General features: G+C 43.5%; 1 protein-coding gene across 1 annotated transcript in view; it reads left to right on the forward strand.

The window, feature by feature from the left end:
• The window catches only part of MMP17 (matrix metallopeptidase 17), a 63,514-nt gene that overhangs the window by 17,477 nt on the left and 23,118 nt on the right, over positions 1-22,919 (forward strand). The window contains exons 2-3 of the mRNA XM_074299807.1: positions 9,682-9,814; positions 18,709-18,835. Of these exons, the coding sequence (XP_074155908.1) occupies positions 9,682-9,814; positions 18,709-18,835 (260 nt within the window). The remainder of the gene's footprint in view (positions 1-9,681; positions 9,815-18,708; positions 18,836-22,919) is intronic.

Consider the following 22,919-nt stretch of genomic DNA (forward strand, 5'->3'; position numbering starts at 1 on the left):
GCCCACCGGGCTATGGCAAATGGGCTGAGGAGCAGAGACCGAGGGTGAGCTTTTGTTTTTACTATAGTCCGGCCTCCAGCAGTCGGAGGGACAGTGAACCGGCCCCCAATTTTAAAAGTTGGAGGACCGCTGATCTAGTCAATCAATTAATCAACAAGTAATATACGTTTAGTGTGCTGTCAGACACTACACTAAGCACTAGAGATAAACATGAGATGATCAGGACAGTGAAACTTGGCGATTAATTGGAGGTAGGTGAAGAAGTGAGAACGATTGAAGATAATTCCAAGATGACTAACCTGGAAGGATGTTGTTGCCCTTAGTGAAAACAGATTTGGAGAAGGGGCAAGTTTTAGGGGAAAGATACTGTCTTTTGCTTTGGATGTGCTGATTTTGATGGTACATCCAAGTGGCGCTATGCAGCAAGCAGTTGGAGAAGTCAGTCTGGGACTCAAGAGAGAATTTAGTGTGGGTGTTTAGATGTGAGGGAGACGTGATAATTAATGAAGTCCATAGGGATCAAGGAGATCACCCATTGAGAGAAAGAAAAGCTTCCACACAGGTTTGGAATACTTTTTTTTTTCCCCTGAGGCTGGGGTTAAGTGACTTGCCCAGGTCACACAGCCAGGAAGTGTTAAGTGTCTGAGACCAGATTTGAACTCGGGTCCTCCTGACTTCAAGGCTGGTGCTCCATCCACTGCCCCACCTAGCTGCCCCTGGAATACACTTTCAATGAGTATCCAATAAAGGAATGGAAGAAGAAATGGGAAAGTCAGAGAAAACAGTGTCATAAAACCACGACAAAAAAAATGTTCAAGAGGCAAGATTGAGCTAAGAGATCAAGCCAGAAGAGACCTGAAGAAGAGGCTGCTGACTTTAGTAGCTAACAGATTGCCACTGACCTTTGAGAGAACAGTTTCAGTTGAATGGTCTGGTCAGAAGCCAGATTATAAGGAGTTGAAGAATGAGTGGGTGGGATCACCTCTTGACAGAGACGCAATGAACTAGAAATCCAGGATGAGACATGCATTCTTAGTCATGGTTAACACATTAATCTGTTTTGAAGGACTATGTGTATTTATTATAAGAGAAGGATTTTACTGAAGATGGGATGAATTAGTGGGTAGAGACAGAGATCAATAAAGAATTCTTGAAAAATGCTCAGAAAAGATACAAGTAGAGTTGTTTTGTTCCCACCTTGCTAAATGTGAGTATTTCTTTTTTTTTTCTTTTTTTTTTTTTTCTGAAGCAGTTGGGGTTACGTGACTTGCCCAGGGTCACACAGCTAGGAAGTGTTCAGTGTCTGCGATCACATTTGAACTCAGGTCCTCCTGACTTCAGGGCTGGTGCTCTATCCACTGCACCACCTAGCTGTCCTGGATATTTCTTTTAAAACTCTCTAAATATACGTAACAGAAGTATGGTGGCTCAGGGGCTGGAGTCAAGAAAGCTTGAGTTCAGATCCAGCCTCAGACACACGTATAAACTGTCTGACTTTGGGAAACCCAAACCCCTGTTTACTCAATTTCTTCAAGTGTAAAATGGGAATAATAATAGCACCTGGCTCCCATAGTTGTAATGAGGATCAAATGAGATCATAATTGTCAGGTTCTTACCACTGGCAAGTGCTGATGAGTAGCCAGTGATCCAACAGACAATGACTAATATTGAGGAACAATAACCATCAACCAGTAATAAATGGCTGATAATCCAGAATTAATAATCATTAACAAATACAGCCAGGGGCAGCTAGATGGTGCAGCGGATGAAGCACCAGCCCTGAACTCAGGAGGACCTGAATTCAGAACTGACCTCAGACACTTAACACTGTTTTTAACTGCTGTTTTTTGGTTTGTTTTTTGCTGGGGCAGTTGGCGTTAAGTGACTTGCTCAGGGTCCCACAGCTAGGAAGTGAGGTCAAATTTGAATTCAGGTCCTCCTGACTTTAGGGTGCTCTATCCACTGTGTGCTGCCCCTGAAAGGGTTGATTTTTAAGCAAAGATACCAGAATGTTTTACAGTTTCCTTCTCCAATGGATTAAGATAAACCGGGGTTACATGACTTGCCCAGGGTCACACAGCTAGTGAATGTCTGAAACCACAAAAGAGACTCGGGTCTTTCCCTCCAGGCCTAGTACTTTGTCCACTGAGCCACTTAGCTCCCTTAAGTCAATAAGCCTATCTTTATTTAAGTACTATGCACAGGTCCAGGGCTAAACACTGAAGGTATAAACAAGGGCAAAATGAAAGTCTGTCCTCAAGGAACTTCTAATAGAGAAGATAACAGATAACCCTGTAGGCATAAGATGTGTACAGAGTAGACAGAAGACCCTCTGACAGGGGAAAGCTTTAGCAACTGGAAAAAACTGGGAAAGACCTACTAAAATAGGTGAGATTGGAGCTGAACCAGGAAAATTAGAAGGGGGTGTAGCATCCCAGGTGGGAGGGACAGCAGGTGCAAAGGTGTGGAGATGGGAGACTGCAAGTGCTGTTCTAGCATAATATTACATCATTGCAGCAGCCCTGGCTTTGGGGTGTATGCCCTTCAAAGGAAAAAGGAGAGTAAAGGACAACGGTGGAAAAAAAAAATAGATTAAAGTCTTGAGTTCAAGTTTTGCTTCTTTATGGTTTCTCAAACACACACACTCATCCCCAATGAGGCTGACTTAGAGAAAGAGCAGAAAAGACCCCTCCCATCCCTCTGCCCTCTCCTTCCTTATTCCCAGACACCCCTAGGCTGTTCTTCCAGCCTTTCTGGGGAAACACAGAGGCAGCCAAGGGCACCATTAATTTTTCATTACAATGCACAATAATTTATGTCTTGTTTGGCCAAGCCTTTATCACTGGTAGATGGAGAGCTAAATTTTTTACACTCTTAGCTCTGCTTTTGGAAAAATCCATGGATGGGCAAGGAAAGTGTGTTTTGGGCACATCTCTCTGCCTTTTTCTCCTCAACCTGGGGTCTCCTCCTCCCCTCCCCCCTCACACACATACACATGCACTCACACTCACATTCACCTCCTTCTGGCTCAAACAATCAACCCAGGTTAGAAAAAAAAAAAAAAAACCTGGGGCATCCCCAAGGAGCTGCAGCTAGAAGACTCCGAGACCCCAAATCCTGAGGCAACCCATTCCACCTTTGGACACCCCTCGTTATTAAAAAGGTTTGCTGACAATGAGTCTAACTTGGATTCTTTGTAGCATCCATTCCTTGATCCTGAGTCTCTGATCTGAGCTATCAGAACTCTTGTGACCCTTACCTGTGGAAGGGAAGGGAAGGACTCCATCTCCTTCATATCCACCTGATGCACTGGAAGGAGAACTGAATTTGGAGTCAGAAGTCCCAGAAATCAGGGCTCAGTCTGTGAATCCTTGGGCTTCTATCTTGAGCCTCAATGTCCACATTGGATAAAATGGAAGGTCTGCCCTAGATGGCTTCTAAGATCCCTTTACTCCCTACTCCTCCGAAGGCCATTTTCCTACCTGTTACAACTTGGATCTCAGTGAGCGGGTCCAAAGGACCAGTCTCCTGGTTTTCTTCATGTGAAAGAGTTCCTGGACTTTTGGCCAGCTGAGGGAGATGGGATTTGGAGGGTGAGGGAAAGGGAAATTCTGTTCTTTCCCAATTAGGGACCCTTGGGTTAGCTTTGAAGATTTCTCTGCATGGGGGTCCTGTGAAGAGAGAAATAGGATGCTAGTCTTCCGTGTGTGGAAGGAACTTGGAGGGATCCATGCTTCAGCTTCTAGCCAGTCCAACCACCGGCCAGTGTAGCCCAGAGTAGGCCCCTTGGGTCTTTGCCATCTCTGAAACAGAGCTCTGCAGGCTCAGGGAGACTCAAAGGGCCTTTGTCCCCAAGCCTAAGGAGCCCCCCTCCCTTGGGAGAAGGGGGGTTGTGGGGGATAAAAATTCTATGGCCTGATTCTAGTTATATGATTTAAAGCCAGCCTTCTCTAGTTCAATCAAAGTAATGGCCCAGATCGGATCGATTTTCCCCTCGGCGTCTCTCCAGCTCCCTCCCTTTCTCCCTCCCTTCCATAGGCCTCAGATTTTCAACATTTTTTCCCAACCCCACCTCCCATTCCAGCCTTCCGGTGTCAGTCCCCCGCCTCCAGCCCAGCCTACATCTGGACAGAGGGTAGAAAAGGCATCAGAGCCAGAAACACACAGTTAGCACCTGACCTATAAGCCCAGATGCCCTGGAATTCAGTTCTGATTCAAAGGGAACTGGGTTGACATAAAAAAAGAAGGTGTGGTTAAAATCGGTGGGTCAAAAGCCCAGGTTCCAGTTGTGGCTCTGACACTTTCTAGCTAACCGTATCAATCGCTCAATCTCTCTAGGACGTAGTTTTCGGAGAATAATCAACTTAAAACAGGCCTTCTTGAGGGAATTAGGGTGTTTGGCCAGGTGAAAAGTTGAGTGGGGTGGAAATGAATAATAATGACTAACATTCATATGGTGCTTGTTACAGAAAGAAAACCTACCACATTACAATTTAGAGTATGTCAGGTATATATATATATAATGGACAGCTAGATAGTGCAGGGGATCGAGTGCTTCACCTGAAGACAGAAAGATCAGGCTTCAAATTTGCCCTCAGATACTTAATAGCTGTGTGACCTTAAGTAAGTCACTTATCAAGTTTGCCTCAGTTTCCTTATCTGTAAAATGAGCTGAAGAAGGAAATAACGAACCATTCCAGTACCTTTGCTAAAAAGACCCTAAATTGGGTCACAAAGTGACTACTGAAAGAACGAAGAACAGTAAAAAGGATTTTATTACATCCATGATTACTAGCCAAGGCAGGGAGAAGCATCGGTTGGCACAAAGATAAAGTGTCTCTATGAGCTGAGGGCTTCCAAACATGAACCATTTTTCACATGTGCTTTTTGTAGGAAGGAAACACCAGGTCATATTAGCTTCATTACCAGTCAGCCACTCATTTTGGGAGCAGTTTGTTGTATTTCAGGAGCGAGGGGGAAAAACAGAGACTTCCTGATCTCTTGGTCTGTCGGGGGTCTGAGACAAGGAAGACTCTCTCTGTCTTAGTGGCTGTCCTTGCACGTGATCTGAAACAAAGGGGTTAGACTAAAATAGTGATTTATTATAAAATCACATTATTCATATCAAAAGAAGGTAAACTTAACTCCTTCCTTTCTGTTCCTAAATGCTAACATCTTCCCTCTGTTCATTATCTCCAGCTTACTCTGTATCTCGTGGGTACATCATGGAAGTATCTTCCCCATTAAGCTATTAAGCTTCAAGCTCCCTGAGGACAGGGATTCTATTTTTGCCTTAGTGCAGTGTGCTTAGTACAGGTACGGTACCTGCTGTAAAATAAGAGCTGTGATGTTGATGATGAAGGTGACTTCGGAAAACTAATTGGGGTCATTCATAGAGAGCTGACCTCAGAGGCAGGAAATTCTGGGTTCAGATCCTTCCTGTGATACATTGACTGACTCAGTACCCAAGACAGCATCATAGTGTCATTTTCAGTCATATCTAAGTCTTTGTGACTCCATTTGAAGTTTTCTACGTAAAGATACTGGAATGATCTGCCATTCCTTCTCCAGCTTATTTTACAAATGAGGAAACTGAGGCAAACAAGGTTAAGGGATTTTCCCAGAGTCACAAAACTAGTAAATGTCTGAGGCTGGATTTGAACTCTCAGAAAGATAGTCTTGCTGAAATCAAGCCAGTCCATTTATGATCCATGGCGCCCCAGGAGAGAGGGTACAGACAGAGCTTTCTCTACGGATGAAATCACAGGCCCCGTCTAGAATCATCATTTCTGTTGGAAGTATAGGTAGGGCTTAGCCTCCAGGCTACCTTCTTTCTCTTCTAACTTTACCTTGTATCTACTTTGCATATATCTTACACAGACTGTAGGGTTCTGTCCTGGTCCATCTTCCCTTTCCCTCTAGACCAAAGCAAATTAAACTGGAGGTCACAACCTCATATAGGGTCGAGTAATTGAATTCGGGGATTGTGAAAAATATGACAACAATAAAAGGTATCAAATATTCTGGCAAGATTTATTTTTTATGTAAAAATAAACAAGCATATCCATCTCATTAGTATGCAAATTTGCTTTGGTCTTTAATAAATAGTAAAATTATATGTATACCAAAGAGTTGTTTTAAAATAAATTTCTTTAAAATTTATTATCAGTAAATATTTGATCTGGAAACCTTTTGTATGCCTGTATACCTGTGGTCGAGTAAAAATTTTGCTGGCAAAAATAAGTCACAAGTAGAAAAAGTTTAAGAAACCCAGCTCTAGACTGGTTTTCTTTTTTTTTTTTTTTATTCATTTTTCCAAATTTTCCCCTCCCTCCCTCTACTCCCTCCCCCTGATGACGGGTAATCCCATACATTTTACATGTTACAATATAACCTAGATACAATATATGTGTGTAAATACCATTTTCTTGTTGCACATTAATTATTAGCTTCCGAAGGTATAAGTAACCTGGGCAGACAGATATTAGTGCTAACTATTTACATTCACTTCCCAGTGTTTCTTCTCTGGGTGTAGTTGTCTCTGTCCATCATTGATCCACTGGAAGTGAGTTGGATCTTCTTTATGTTGAAGATTTCCACTTCCATCAGAATACATCTTCATACAGTATTGTTGTTGAAGTGTACAGTGATCTTCTGGTTCTGCTCATTTCACTCAGCAACAGTTGATTTAATAGACTGGTTTTCTTGATGATTTTGTCAGCGTGATTCAATGATCATCTCTATGCAGATAATTCTTTTTTGTTCTTTTTTTTAAATATGGCATTTTGTTTTTCCAAGTAAATGCAGTTTTCAATATTCATCTTTGCAAAATCTTATGTTCCAAATTTTCCTTCCTCTCTCACCCCCTTCCCTGCCCCTCACAGCAAGCAATCCCATATAAGTTAAACATGTGCAATTCTTCTAAACATATTTCCATATTTGTCATGCTGTGCAAGAAAAAATAGATAAAAGAAGAAAAAACATGAGAAAGAAAAAAAATAAGAGAACAAACAACAAAAAAAGGTGAACATATTATGTTTTGATCTAAATTCAGTGTCCATAGTTCTTTCTCTGGATTTTGCAGATTATTCTTTCATCTCTAATCTTTCTCTGAATTTCCAAGCTTTTCATTTCCAACTACTTGGCCCTATTCCCGGCTTCCAGTTATTTTTCTCCCCTGCTCCCATGATATTCTCCCATTAGAATGTAAGGCCATTAAAGCCAGGGACTGTCATGTTTTTTGCTTTTGTTTGTATCCTTATTGCTTAGCACAATACTTGCTTAATGAAGCAATTGGTATAATGTAATCACCAGTATACAGTAGTCACTTAATAAATGTTTGTTTCCTTCCTTCCCATTGGTCATCTCAAACTGGATGACCCATAGATGTCTTAAAAGCAACACATACAAAACTAGACTAATTATGTTTCTTCTTAAACTGTTCCTTCTTCCTAACTTCCCTGTTAATGCAGAGAGCCCCACCATTCTCCTAATTACCCAAGCTTACAACGTGACTCTCTCTCTTACCCCATATCCTCATATCCAGTCTGCCACCAAGATGGGTCAATTCCAATTCTCCCTTTAAAACATCCTTCAAATATACCTTTCTCTCTGTGTGTCTCTGTCTCTCCCTGTCTCTCTCTCTCTCTTTCTCTCTCTCTGTCTCTCTCTCTCTCTCTCTTTCTCTCTCTCTGTCTCTCTCTCTGTGTCTCTCTCTGTCTCTCTCTGTCTCTCTCTCTCTGTCTCTCTCTGTGTCTCTGTCTCTCTCTCTCTGTCTCTCTCTGTCTCTCTCTCTCTGTCTCTCTCTCTCTCTCTCTCTTCTTTCTCTCTCTCTGTCTCTGTGTCTCTCTCTCTGTCTCTCTGTGTCTCTCTCTCTGTGTCTCTCTCTCTTTCTGTCTCTCTCTCTGTCTCTCTCTCTGTTTCTCTGTCTCTCTATCTTATCTCTCTCCATCTCTCTCTCTCTCCTCTCTCCCTTCTTCCATCCTCTCTCTTCTCTCTCTCTCTCTGTCTCTCTCTCTCATCTCTCCCCTCTCTCCCCCTCTCTCTCTCCCTTCTTCCATCCTTCTCTCTCTTCTTTCTCTCTGTCTCTGTCTCTCTCTCTGTCTCTGTCTCTCTCTCTCTGTCTCTCTCCCTTCTTCCATCCTTCTTTCTCTCTCTGTCTCTGTCTCTATCTCTCACAGACACACACACATATTTCTATCCAATAAATTCTAATGATTCCTTATTACATCCAGAATCTAATATAAAATTCTCTGGCTTTTAAGCTCTTCATGGGGGCAGTTAGATGGCACAGTGGATAGAGCATCAGTGTTGGAGTCAGGAGGACCTGAGTTCGAATTAGATCTTCGATACTTAATATTTACTAGAACTAATCCCGATTGCCTCGCCAAAATTAAAAGGAAAATCAAGCCCTTCACGACCTGAGGTCTTCCTGACTCCACATCCAGAACTTTATCTGGTGTGCCATTTAGCTGACTAGCTGAGCATGATGAAACATGATAGATTTAGGAATATCAGAGGAAAAGCACTTCCTAGCTATGCAAGTAACATCACTTTTTCCGAGCCTTAATTTCCTCATTTGTAAAGTGTGGATACTGAAAGCATTTACCTTCCAGGATTGTTTTAAGAATAAAATGAAATCACATGTGTAGTGTTTTGTAAGCCTTTGGATTCTAAATAAATGTAAACTATCATTATTGTTGTACGGCTGGGATGGAGGATAGTCTGGAGCAGAGATGTCAAACCACAAAACCAGCACCGCTTCCTAACTAGATTATGGGAAATATTTACCAAAGTAAATGAATCCAGCAGAAGATGGATAAAGTTCATATGTGATTTTCTAACTCAATATGCAGCGACCAATAGTAATCTAGTATTTGATAAACCCCCAAACTCCAGCTTCTGGGATAAGAGCTCACTATTTGACAAAAATTGCTGGGAAAGCTGGAAAATCATGTCAGAAATTCAGCGTAGACTTACATCTCACCCCCCATGCTAAAATAAGGTCAAAATGGGTAGATGATTTGGGCATAAAGAGTGATACCATAAGCAAATGAGGAGAGCAAGGGATAATCTACCAATTTATGACCAAAGAAGAACTGGAGAACGTATTATGAAAGGCAAAACGGACAACTTTGATTACAACATGCGGCAACCAGAACTCCATATGTATAGTTTAATGGCTCCTATTTCTACTGGGATTTGACACCTCTGGTGAAGAGAATGGGGAGGGAGATAATTGTGTTTGGGACCAGAACCCACAGTCAGGAGAGCTGGAGGATGCTGGGGGCCAGGCCGGAATCAGAGAGAAGAACGGCTGGGCTTTTGCTTCACGACCAGCACTGGGTCTTAGCTTCCTGTGGGTGGGATGTGGGGGGTTGTATGCGGAGTCCCCTCCTGTGGGGGCTCCAGTCATCTCCCCCCCCCTTAATGGAACGGGCTGCAGCTGGGAGCCAGCCCTGGGGAAGATAAATGAGCAGGTCTCCAGTACATAATCCAACATTTCCTCCTCTCTGTTCCCATTATCCAGGGCACTTTGCAGCTGGCTGGGAAATTAGCTGTCAGCATAGTAATGCATGAAGGTCACCAGAGCAGCAGCAGTGACCGCCCAGCCATGTTCAGCCAGGCAGCAGCCTCCAGACCCTGGCCCCAGCCTTACCTGCCCTTTCTCCCCTTCTACAGGAGTGGCTGAGTCGCTTCGGTTATCTGCCCCCGCCAGATCCCGTGACGGGGCAGCTGCAGACCCAGGAGGAGTTGGCTAAGGCCATTGCAGCTATGCAGCGATTTGGAGGCCTGGAGGCCACCGGTGTCCTTGGTCAGTACCACCGGGGCTGGGGCCAGGGCCAGGGGCTGGGGAGAGGAAGCCGGGAGATGGGAAAGGGAGGCCGGCCTCGGATTGACGTCTCACACGTGTCCTTCCCAGACACATCCTAGCGTCCAGTGCCAGAGCACAGGAGCCCAATAACTACCTGCACAGGGGGCTCAAAGGCTAGAACTGTTGTGGGATTTTCCAGAATATGGGAGAAAGAGTCGGAAGGGACTCAGAGACCATCCAGCCCATTTTATATAGTAGAAAACCGAAAAAAGAGTTTCCCCGACTCTACACACAAGGAGTAAGCTTTAGAAATGAGATTTGAACCTGCTTCTGATGATTTGAGGGAAAGTATTCTTTCCACTGTCCTAGGGCTGCTTTCCTAATCTGTTAGATTGTGCCCCTTAGTCACAGTGTACCCAATCCAAGGCCCAGAAAGCTGACCTTGCCTTAGCTCTTAGAGTGTGAGCTTCATGGAGACAGGGACTGTATTTTGTCTTTCTCTGGGTTTTCAGCACTTAGACCCATGTGCAGAGTGAATAGAGCTCTAGACATGGAGTCAGGAAGAACTGTGTTTAACCCAGCCTCAGACAATTTCTAGCTGTATGATCCTGGACAAGTCATTTGATCTCTGTCTCCCTCAGTTTTCTCTTCTGTGAAAAGGGTATAATAATAGTGCTTATCTCCCAGTATAGTTATGCTGATCAAGTGAAATAGCAGTAAAGCATTTAGCACTTTGCCTGGCACAGAGTAGGCACTTAATAAATGTACATTGATTCAGCACAGTATTTCAAAGATAGTGAGCGATTCATAAGTGCTTGTGGGCTGACTGACTGACTGATTTACACATAAGTGTGAGAGGAAAACTCCAGGGTAGGGCCATTGGCAAGAGGGCCCAGCCTCCTCTGGAGGAAGAGGATGCTAGAAAGGGGACAGTTACTTCTCATTAAAGACTCACTTCAAGTCCTTCCTCCCACATGCTGCCCTCCCTGAACACTGTTAATTATCATTATTTATGAGACAAAGGAATCGGACTGTTCTTGAGATGCTCGTTATTACCAAGCCCCCCCCCCAGCCCGGACCTTTGACTGAGGCAGGCTGGGCACCCAGCCAAGAAAGCAAGAAAGGGCCCCCTTTTTCCTCAGGTGCACCTCAAATGAGGCAAGGCCCTGGACTCTTAACTCCACCCCCTCCAGGCTCCCGGCCCTGCCACAGTGCCCCTTCTACATCCCCATCCACCCTGCAGAGATGGAGATTCCAGCTCCAGACACATCTTGGGTGTGAAGAACAGCACCTATAACATCACATCCCACCTCCATTTCTTCAACACCACAAAAGCACCCGAGGCAGACCCGTATAATCTAAAGATTCTGGAGACAGAAGACCTGCATTCAAATCCTGACTGTCACTTACTGCCTGGGTGACATCAGACAAGATATTTCACTTTCTAGACTTCAGTTTCTTTATCTGTAAATAAAACAATTAATCTAGATAGACTGAAGTCCTTTCCATTTTCAGATCCAGGATTCCAAGAAGGTCTTCAGCAATTCAAGCACTTTGTTTAGTGGCAAAACTCCCAACCTCTCCAGGCCTTAGTTTTTTTATAAACAACCTCTCTCCCTCCCCCTTCCCCTCTATACCTCCTTTTTCCTCTCTCTCTCTCTCTCTCTCTCTCTCTCTCTCTCTCTCTCTCTCTCTCTCTCTCTCTCTATCTCTATCTCTATGTCTCTTCTTCTCTCTCTCTCTCTGTCTCTCTCTCTCTCTATCTCTATGTCTCTTTTTCTCTCTATCTCTCTGTCTCTCTCTCTCTGTCTCTCTGTCTCTCTGTCTCTCCTTTCTCTCTCTCTCTCTCTCTCTCTCTCTCTCTCTCTCTCTCTCTCTCTCTCTCTCTCTCTCTCTCTCTCTCTATGTCTCTTCTTCTCTCTCTCTCTCTGTCTCTCTCTCTCTCTATCTCTATGTCTCTTTTTCTCTCTATCTCTCTGTCTCTCTCTCTCTGTCTCTCTGTCTCTCTGTCTCTCCTTTCTCTCTCTCTCTCTCTCTCTCTCTCTCTCTCCTCTCTCTCTCTCTCTTTCTATCTCTATCTATCTCTATGTCTCTTTTTCTCTCTCTCTGTCTCTCTGTGTTTCTTTATCTCTATGTCTCTTTCTGTCTCTCTGTCTCTGTTTCTCTCTCTCTCTGTCTCTCTCTCTCTCTCTCTCTCTCTCTCTCTCTCTCTCTCTCTCTGTCTCTCTCTCTCTGTCTCCCTCTCTCTCTCTCTCTCTCTCTCTCTCTCTCTCTCTCTCTCTCTCTCTCTCTGTCTCTCTCTCTCTGTCTCTCTCTCTCTCTCTCTCTCTCTCTCTCTCTCTCTCTGTCTCTCTCTCTCTCTCTCTGTCTCTCTCTCTCTCTCTCTCTCTCTCTCTCTCTCTTTCTCTCTCTCTGTCTCCCTCTCTCTCCTCTCTCTCTCCTCTTTCTCTCTCTCTCTCCCTCTCTCACACCCATACACATTCATACAAAATAGTACTTGGCGGGTAGCCTTTGGTGTGGAGCCCTTTGCCCCTAGCCAAGTTACTTCTCAGGCCATGCTGGAAGCTTTCCAGTTTTCCAGGGCCTGCCAGGCTTGTGCCCCATTGGCAAAGCTACCTGAGGGGCTCTAAATATTTTTTCTGAGATAAACAAAATTGAACATATCACACTTTTTTTGCATAATGCAGCATCACACCATTTACTATTATTGTATACATTCACATACTTTTGAAACACTTCTTACAGCTACAGAACATAGAAAAATAAACAGGAATATATTTAATATTTATAAAAACTTGACATGATAAAGACTGTAAAGTACTGTGTTCCTTTCAATATTTCAAAGATTTATATATATTGCATTACTTGCCATCTAGGAGAGGGGGTGGGGGAAGGAGAGGGAAAATTTGTAACACAAGATTTTGCAGGGGTGAATATTGAAAACTATTTATGGATGTGTTTTGAAAATAAAAAGCTTTAAAAAAAGATATATATATATATATATATATATATACACATATATATACATATGCATCACAAAGGATCCCAACTTCACATTCTTAAAGTATAGTTTTTCAGTGTAAGACCATTATCATTTTAATACAAATAAGATTTTTTTCTAGTTCTGTAACAATGCAATTTGTAGTCCAAGACAATTCAACCCCAGAGTTGCTCCATAATAATACATAGACCACCCCTGATCTACGATACTGGTATTTCTGAAAAAGCTATCTTCAGGAAGTTTCCCAGTTAGTGGATGATAAATGACCGTTGCTACCTGAAAAAATGAAGACTGCTCAGTGTCGAAGTGGATGGAATACCGTCAGGAAAACTCATCTTCCTGAGTTTAAAACTGATCTTAGACACTAATTAGCTGCGTGACCTTAGGTAAGTCACCTAACCCTAATTTATCTCAGTTTCTCCATCTGTAAAATGAACTGAAAAGGAAATGACAAATCACTCCAATACCTTTTCCAAGAAAACTCCAAATGAGGTCGTGACTAAAATAAATGAACAATAAGATTACTAAAGTCACTGCATTGACATCACTGCAGTTGAACCAAACAGACTCATGATAGTATTTAGAGACAAATAAAATTGAGGCAAAATACATCAAACAAAAATAGTGTAATATAGACAAATGTGAACTCTCTTAGTTCACACTCCTTATGGATTTTGCTTAGTGTTATTGTTCAGTGTTTTGTTTTTTTCTTGTTCTGTCTTAAAACTCTTCATGACCCCATTTGGGGTTTTCTTGGCAAAGATACTGGAGTGGTTTGCCATTTTTTCTCCAGCTCATTTTACAGATGAGGAATCTAAGGTAAGCAGACTTAAGTGTTTCCACCAGAGTCACACAGCTAATAAGTTTCTGAAACTGGATTTAAACTCAGATTTTTTTTTTATTCCAGGCTCAGTACTCTGTCCACTGAGCCATACAGCTGCCCATTCATTGAATGTATCATTGCTCTACAGCCAAGGCATTTTGAGCTTGTAAGAACACATGTCCAGAATGACATAATACCTCATGTCCTCTGACATTGTTTTCTCTGAATCAAGATTCCAGGTAACATCTCTGAGGATCTTGATCAAGGAAAAGATAAATTTGGGTTAACATTCCAGAATTAAGCAACCAAGTCCGGGACCTGTTCTTGCCCTGGAGTGAAACAAAGAAATCTCTTTCCCTCCACCAGTATCTTCACCTTTCCTCAGTGGAGAAGAGTTCCCCTGAGCACTTTGGGTGGATGGGGAGGCCAGGATGTGAACCAGACTAGGATTAAATTTGATTATTCCCCTTAATCCATTCCCCCTCATGTCTTGATTATTACCTTTCCAAGAGGCATTTCCCAGGAGTCTGTAAACTAGCTTTATTTTTTAAATTAATTTTATAATTATAAATTTTTTGACAGTACATATGCATGAGTAATTTTTTATAACATTATCCCTTGTATTCATTTTTCCAAATTATCCCCTCCATTCCCTCCCCTAGATGACAGGCAATCCCATACATTTTACATGTGTTACAATATAACCTAGATACAATATATATGTGTAAATACCATTTTCTTGTTGCACGTTAAGTATTGGATGGAAACCAGTTTTAAGGGAAAATATTATTTCTTAATATTTTCAATTTCATCCCAATCAATTAATAAATATTTCTTAAGTGCCTCTTGTGTGCTAAGCTAAGCACTGGGGATGACAGGAGCCAAAAGTTAGTCCCCGCCCTCAAGAAGCTGACAATCTAAGGGGAGAGACAACATGTAAACAAATATATGCAGGCAAGTTTTGTACAAGATAAGTAGGAAATAGTTAACAGAGGGAAGGGACTGGAATTCAGAGGGGTTAGAGATTTCCTGTAGGAGCTGGATTTTAGTTGGGACTTGAAGGAATCCAGTGAGTTCAGTAGACAAAGTGGAGGAGGGAGAGTTATCAAGGTCCAGAATCAAGAGATGGAGCCTTTTGTTTGTAGAACAGCCAGGAACCCAGGGTATAAGGAACTTTGAAAGGTACTTCCACACCACTTTGCCACATCAGAAGGCAGTTGTGGTTCAGGGAGAAAGGGAAGGAAGGAGAAGGAAGAAAGAAGGAATGAGAAAAAGATGAAAAGAAGGAAGGAAGAAATGAAAGAGGGCAGGGAAGGAAGGAAGGAATTATGAAAGGAAGGAAGGGAGGGATGGAAAAAGGAAGGAAGGATGGAGGGAGAAACACAAACCACTCAATTCTTTGTGAACTTGAAAATGGGCCTCAGTTTCCCCATCTGTAAAATGAGAAGGTTGGACTAAATGACCTTTAAAGTCCCTGCTCAAAGGCTCTATAAATCAGTCCTATGAATCTATCAAAGAGTCATTCATCTCAATTTATGTAAAGAAATATCGACAGATATTGAGATATACTTCGAGGTGAAGTCTGTGTTTATAGATAGGGATGTTCTTTTCCACTGAATGTCCTCAGGGACTCATTGATTTTCTCCAAGGCTCTCCACTCACCAGGAATCTGACAACTTTATTAGCTTGAAATAAGGTGTCGTCCTTCAGATGGAGCCCGTCTTCCTCATAGCTTTGCTCACTATGCTTCAGACCTCTTCAGAACAAGGCTAGGGGCTTCTGCTGCCCTCCCTCCTGGCAGGGCTGTGAGTGCATCCACTGACAGAATAAAAATAGCATGCATGAAAGGTGAAAAATGCCCTCCATACATTATCACCTCATCAAGCCTCCCCTCAGCCACCAGAGATGGGTATCACTGGCATTTTTATCACCATTTTCTTTTTCTTTTCTTTCTTTCTTCCTTCCTTCCTTCCTTCCTTCCTTCCTTCCTTCCTTCCTTCCTTCCTTCCTTCCTTCCTTCCTTCCTTCCTTCCTTCCTTCCTTTCTTTCTTCTTATCACCATTTTATGGATGAGCGGCCACTATAGCGGATAGCTGGAGTCAGGAAGGCTCATCTTCCTGAGTTCAAATCTGGCCTCAGACACTTACTTGCTATGTGACCCTATTTACCTTGGTTTTCTCATCTCTAAAATGAGCTGGAGAAGGAAATGACAAATCATTCCAGTATCTTTGCCAAGAAATTCCCAAATGGAACAAAGAATCAGATGCAATAGAAAAAAAAAAAAAATCGACTTAAATAAAATAATGAACAGTGGTTCTGGGAAGTACAGTCACTAGCCCAATGTCACAGAGCTCATAAGTAAGTGCCAAAGTCAGGATTCAAACTCAGGCCTCTCCTGGCACAAAATCAGACAGGATTTCGGGTGCTTCTCAAGGATCGCCCACCAACCCCAGTGTTTCTTGACCTACTTACTGCACCAATAGCAAGCTTTGTTTTTGCTGGAGGGCAGGAAGGCAGGCCTGTAATTGAGATACTTCCTACCCATGTAGCAGAACCTGGAGAAAATAATTTCTTTGGGTAAATGCTGAGTCTGCTTTCCTCTAGGAGAAAAGGCAGGTCCTTGAATAATAATGGAGCCAGTCATATAAATAAAAATTATAGTTTACCTTAAGGCCTTTTTCCTTACAACATCCCTGGAAGAGGTCATGCTGAGCATTATTATACCCATTACAGATGAAGTTAAGTGAGGTTTCAAGAAGATATATGACTGACCCACTGCCACAGATGAGCAGCCTACAGTACTAGATTCAGAGTTCTAGGCTCCCAGTCCAAGGCTCTCTCTAACTCCTGTGTTGCTTTCCACTGAGAGTTCCACTCCCCTCTCCACCCCAGACCATCTCCCCTTTAGTCCAGTATTATCTTGTTCAGGTCATTTCTCCTAGATGTTCTCCTCTATAAAAGAAAAAGGAAGAAACGGTATGAATAATCTCAATAATAATGAATAATCCATGGTTTTATGATTCTGCCCTGATTTTGAGCATCCTCTGGGAATTGTAGGGCCCCTTATTACCTACATGATCATCAGGGAAGTCACTCATCACCCTGATTTTAACTTTAAACTTATGTAAAATGAGAAGGAATAACCTCTGAGGTTCTCTTCAACTTTAAATTCATGCTCTTCTGACCTGCAAGAACCTTGATGGTTTTGGGGGGAAGGGAAAGAGAAAACAATAAGGGTTAAGTGACTTGCCCAGGGTCACACAGTCTGAGACTGGATTTGAACTCAGATCCTCTGGACTCCAGGAGCCCTAGCAGCGCCTTGAGGCTCAATTTTGTTCTCTGTAAATAAGGACGGTTGGACTCAGTGACCTCAGATCCCTTCTAGTTATATATCCATAATATAGCCAGGTGGTAGACGGAATATAGCTCTGGGCTCACAGTTGGGCTGTACTGAGTTCAAATCCAGATTCAGAACACTTCCTAGTTAGTTGTACACGTTGGGCAAATATTTACCTTTGCCCGCCTCCGTTTTCTCAACCATAAAATGAGGGTAATAATAGCACCATCCTCCCAAGATTGTTTCCAAGATTAAAAAAAAAAATTAGTAAAATGCCTTGCAAACCTAAAAGTGACACATCAGTGCTAACTATTCACTCTCATAATGGTATAACCTTGATGAGCCTCAGTTTCCCTGTGTAAATAAGAGTTGTTAAGGTCCCTTCCAGCTGGAAATCTAGGTTCAGTGTGCGTCCACCCCAGATTTTGATGTCTGACCCCACTCTGTCCCCAGATCTGGGAGCCCAACAGACTCCTAATTAATCTTTTTCTTTTCCTCCAAACTTATCCTGAGCTCCAGGAGGAGCGCCCCAGCCACAGTTCAGTGCCTCCTGTTTTGCCGTTGGGCTTCTGCAAAGATGAGAGGGAAAAGTTCATTACCCTGCTTCTTGTAAATTGTATCTTTTAATTAATTTGCTTTAAAAGTTGCATTCCGCTGGGTTTTGTTAATATTTTCTCACCACAGACCTTTAGGAAATGATTGCCGCAAGTGCTCAGCATGAACTCCCAACCCGGCCTGGCTTTAATCTTCCTCCCAAGTCTGGGGTGATTTGAGAAAGCAGAGGGGCAGGGGACTAGAGGGGGGCCTGAGATGTGGACAAGGGACAGCCAGCCTTCAGGGCTGGGGGCCCTGCTTTCCGGGAGCTGCTCCTGGGGGTGGGAGTGGAAAGGGCATTGAGTCCAGGTGAGGCAACTTTGCATAGTGGAGAGAAGGATTGGACCCAGAGTCACTGGGTTCAAATCCTAGCTCTAACAGGGACTTTCTGGGTACCAAAGGGCAAGTCACTTAATCTCTTGGGCCCTGATTTCTCCTTCCTTAAAATGCCAAGAGAATCTTCCTCTCAAAGTGATGGGGATTTACTGATTTGCAAACTTTAAAGCATTTTAGAAATATTAGTTTTCTTTTTATTAAAAAGGCCAGAGTTCAAATTCCAGCTCTTCCATTTCTGACTTGTGTGTCCCTGAGCAAGGCTATTCTTATTTTCCTCCCTGATAAAATGAAGGAAGTTGGGGCAGCTAGGTGGTGCAGTGGATAGCGCACCAGCCCTGAAGCCAGAAGGACCTGAGTACAAATCTGGTCATTTCCTACCTGTGTGATCCTGGACAAGTCACTTAACCCCAATTGCTTCAGGAAAAAAAAAATGAGGGAAGTGGATGAGGAAGGCCGCGGCCTGTAGGACCAGTTCTTCTCCTAGGGCCATTTTGACTGGACAGGCTGGTGAAGCTCACCAGAAGCTCACCAGAGGCACGGAGGGCAGGATCCGGCCCCGTCCTCAGGCCTGCTTTGGACACATATGTACCAGATAGAGACATCATCCCCAGATGTGCAAGCATAAAGGATGGAATATTGGGATCTCTTCTAGGACAGAGGGAGGATGCTCAGGATAGAGGAAGGAGGCAAGAGATAAGAGGCTGGGGAAAGGACCCTCGAGCCCACCTTGGGTAAAAAGAGCCATCTGGGGGACGGCCTGGGCTCCTGACCTCTGCCTCCCCTCCCCATTGCCTTCCACATAGATGAGGCAACCCTCAAGTTGATGAAGACACCACGCTGTTCTCTACCAGACCTGGCTGTACCTGGGGCCCGAAGGAAGCGGACCACCCCCGCCCTCACCAAATGGAACAAGAGAAATCTGTCCTGGAGGTATGTGTCCCCAGCTCCTCTCCCCAAGGCAGGGGGTCTCAGCCCCAGCAAGGTGACCAGGATAAGTGTGGTCCTTTATGGTCCTCAGTCCTTCCAGGGCGGGCCATCCAGGGGCCAGAGGTGTCCATGGTGGGTATGTTCTGGCAATGGCGCAATGGATAGTGTGCTAAACCCGAGTTCAAATACAGCCTCTGATACCGGTAATCTAACCTTTGTCTCAGTTTCCTCTTCTGTAAAACTATTAGGAAATAACAATAGCACCTACCTTCCATGTTTATTATAAGGATCAAGTAAGATGGTATCTGTAAAATAATTAGCACAGCACCTGGCACATAGTAGGTAGCATCTAAATGTTAGTTACAAGCTGTCATTATCATTGTGGTCATTATTATTATTTTTATCATTAGCGTCCCTACAAGTGCATGTCCCTGTGGGTAGGAATCCAGCTTTCTAATGATGTCCTTACTGAGTACATGTGAATCCACGTCCCTACCTGTGTACCTCCGGGTGCATTTATATCCACCCATCTCGTTCCTCAAACCCTCCACCACCAAGCCCTTCCAATTGTCCCGCCTCATCCTGAAGTCATCCGTCTGCCTCGTTCTTCCATCCCTCAAACCTTCTCAGCAGCCTTTCTCCTTCTTTCCAGTCACAAAATAAGAGATTTCTCATCAAGATGGATCTCTCTGTCTTGTAACTGCTATCTCCCTCCCTGGCTCCCTCCTCTTTCAAGACATTGGGCCATCCATCCTTCAGACATATCCAATCTCTCCACTGGCTCCTTCCTCTGTGCCTACAAACACGCTGAAGTTTCTCCAATCCTTGAAAAAAAAAATCCTTCCTTTGATCCCATTTTTACACCCGATGCCTCCTTTTCCTCACTATCCACTTTCTCCTCAACCCCTTTCATTCACCATTGTCCTGAAACTGCTCTCTCATAGATCACCAAAGACCCAACCAAGAAATGCAGTAGTTTGGGGATTTTTTAATCCTTATCCTCCTTGATCACTGTGCAATCTGAGGCCTTGTTGACCACCCACTACTACCAAATAGTCTCTCACTCTTAACTTCACAGATACCATCCTTCTGATTCTTTTCTGTAGTACAACAGAGAGAAAGCCAATTCTGGAACCTGAGGTTCGGGGTTCAAATTCTACCTGTTCTATTCTCTGTTTGACCTTGGGTCTCATTTTTCTTGCCTGTAAAATGAGGAGACAGGACTGGATGACCTTGTGACTCTCTTCCAGCTCTGGGTAGATGATCTCATTGTAATGTCTGTCTCTATTCCCTATTATAATATAAGCTACTTGAAGGCTTCATATCCTCCCTACTTACGTCCACTGTGTCTGACTCTTAGTAGGCCTATAATAAGTTTATTAATTTATTTATTCAATGATTCCTACTGAAAGGATTTATCTCCAAAGATTTAAAAAATGTCCCATGGAGGAAGATTTAGACTTGGAGCCTCAAGGAAGGGAAGGGACCCAGAGACAAATATAAGCTTGATGTCAATTCTTCCTAGTGGTAAGAACTACCCAAAGTGGAATGAGGAGCCTCAAAGTTCCCTTTCATTAATGGCTAGTGTTTATGTGACACTTTAAGACTGACAAAGCATTTTACAAATATTAAGGCAGCTAGGTGGTTCAATGGATAGAGAATGGGTCCTGGAATCAGGAAGATACCTACAAGTTATGTCATTTTACCCTTTTTGCCTCAGTTTCCTCATCTAAATGAGAAGGAGAGAGAAAGCCACACCAGTATCTTTGTCAAGTCACAGAGTTGGATGCAACTGAACAACAAATTACAAATGTTATCCTATTTCGTCTTCACGACACTCCTGAGAGGTAGATGCTGCTAGTCTTATGCCCGTTTTGCAAATGGGACAACTGAGACAGACAGAAAATCAGAGTCACACAGCACGGTTACATCTGAGAGAAGATTTGAACTCAGGTCCAGTGCCCTATCCAGTGATTGCTTATCATTGTCAGAGGCTTTCAGGCAAAGGCTGAATAATAAATACATGTCAATATATTGGATTACTTGCTATCTAAGGGGAGGGAGTAGGAAAGGCAGAGAGAAATATTTGGAGCACAAGGTTTTACAAGGTGAATGTTGAGAACTATTTTTGCATTGAAAATAAAAAGCTATTATTTAAACAAATAAATGCATGTTAAGTACAATATAGAGGCGATTCTTGAGCTCGAGGACTATTTCACCTTTGCTTCTGTATCCCCAACCCCTGGCACCAAGACCAGGCCCAGAGCAAGGCCATGATAAATACATAGTGATAGACTGTTTGATATCTATTGATCGACAACCCTTTCAACACTAAGACCCTGGGATTCTGTATCTGTTTTTGCATCTTATCTCCATCCTGGGCAAGGCTCCCATTTCATCTGCATCTCCCTGCAACCCAACTATACTTTGCATAATGATCTCTGCTTGTAAGTTAGCTTAATAAGTGTTGATTGACTGAATAAGAGTGTGTGGGTGTGTGTATGTGTGTGAGAATCTGGCTCCTTATGTCTGTAATTGATTAGGAGGTATTTGGGGCAGGTGAAACTTGTCTTGGAAAATCTGGACCTAATTTTGGTGACTGGGGACAGGAAGAAGCTAACACAGACTCTGAATATGGTTTCTGCTGGGGAAGTGAGGGGAGAAAGAGAATGACCCCGCATGTCCTCCAAATCCCTCCTCTGCAGTCCTTTCTTGGAAAACAGGCCCAGCTTAGCCTCAAATAAACTCAATTCTCCTGCCATTTAGATTCCACTGCCTCCTTCCTTAAGATCCAACACACCGTCCTATAAGCCTTTACAGATCAGCCAGTCTGGAGGTTCAGAATAGGCCCTTGAGACCCCTTTCCTCCCAGGCTCCCCAGGCCTCAGACCTTTGAAGATACCCGGCTTCCCAGCCCAGGTTCCCCCAGGCCGTGGCGCTCCCATGGTATCTGCCAAAGGATGACTACAAGACCTGGCTGAGGCCCTTGGAAGCCACTTCATTCATTAGGTGAAGCTGCATTAAATTAATCTGGAAATGGAATACTTTGAGTGGAGGCCAGAGGAAGGATGGAGCCGGCAGTCATCCAAAGGTGTCAGGAAGCAGTTTATTAAGGCAAGGCCTGATTCCCTTCCCACCTGGAGGAGTCAGTCCTGAAGGGGGAAGGGGCCTCTGACAGAATGGGAACCTGACCCCTCCCTGGACCCGGAAGCCTGTTCTGTGGAGGGAGCCTGGGGCAGTAGGCTCATCACTGGATTTGGATTCAAATCCACTAGCCTGCTTTATGATGACCTCAATTTCTTCATCTGTATGATGGGAAGCGTTGAGCCAGAATGGTCCCTTAGCTCACAAAAGCCCTTTCCCATTACAGAAAAAGTCACAGTCAGTGCCACAGTCATGGAAACTCGGCCTCTTTGGTTCAGTAGAAAGAGGGCCAGATCTGAGTTCAAATTCTGACGGCCATTTGCCACCCACGTGGGAGAATCACCTAACCTCTCTGCCTTCAATTTCCTCAGCATAAACTGAATTGAAATTGGTGGGATCTTAAAGGTCTCTCCCAGCTCTAAACCTATGATCCTTCTAGGAAGAGAAAGAATGAATAAGCATTTATTAACCCATCATGTATCACACACTGGATTAGGCATTAAGCAGACAAATGCACACAAACAAGGGGTCTGCCTTCAGAGAGCTTATATTCTAATAGGAGAAGACCGTGTGGCTCCCTTTCCCTCCTTTACGGTCTCTTGGGATACAGCCTCAGTAGAGACACTGCTGGATCAAAAGCGACGCTCAGTTTGACAGCCCTTAGGGCAGAGTTAACAGGAGAGTTTTTAAGAAGGCAGTGACCTTTAGAAGACTTGGGGGTTATAGATAGCCATGGGTGGTATCCTTGGCACAGAATGGGCAGGACCTGAAAATGACTGTGAACATTAGAGTAGGAGAGCCCTAGAGTCTCCATCAGGGACTCCCATCTCCCACTCATGGGTTTGGTTTTTTTTGTTTTGTTTTGTTTTGTTTTGTTTTGTTTTGCTGCTGAGGCAATTGGGGTTAAGTGACTTGCCCAGGGTCACACAGCTCCCATGCATAT

This window comes from Sminthopsis crassicaudata, chromosome 1 (genome assembly GCF_048593235.1).
Source record: "Sminthopsis crassicaudata isolate SCR6 chromosome 1, ASM4859323v1, whole genome shotgun sequence".
NCBI lineage: Eukaryota > Metazoa > Chordata > Mammalia > Dasyuromorphia > Dasyuridae > Sminthopsis > Sminthopsis crassicaudata.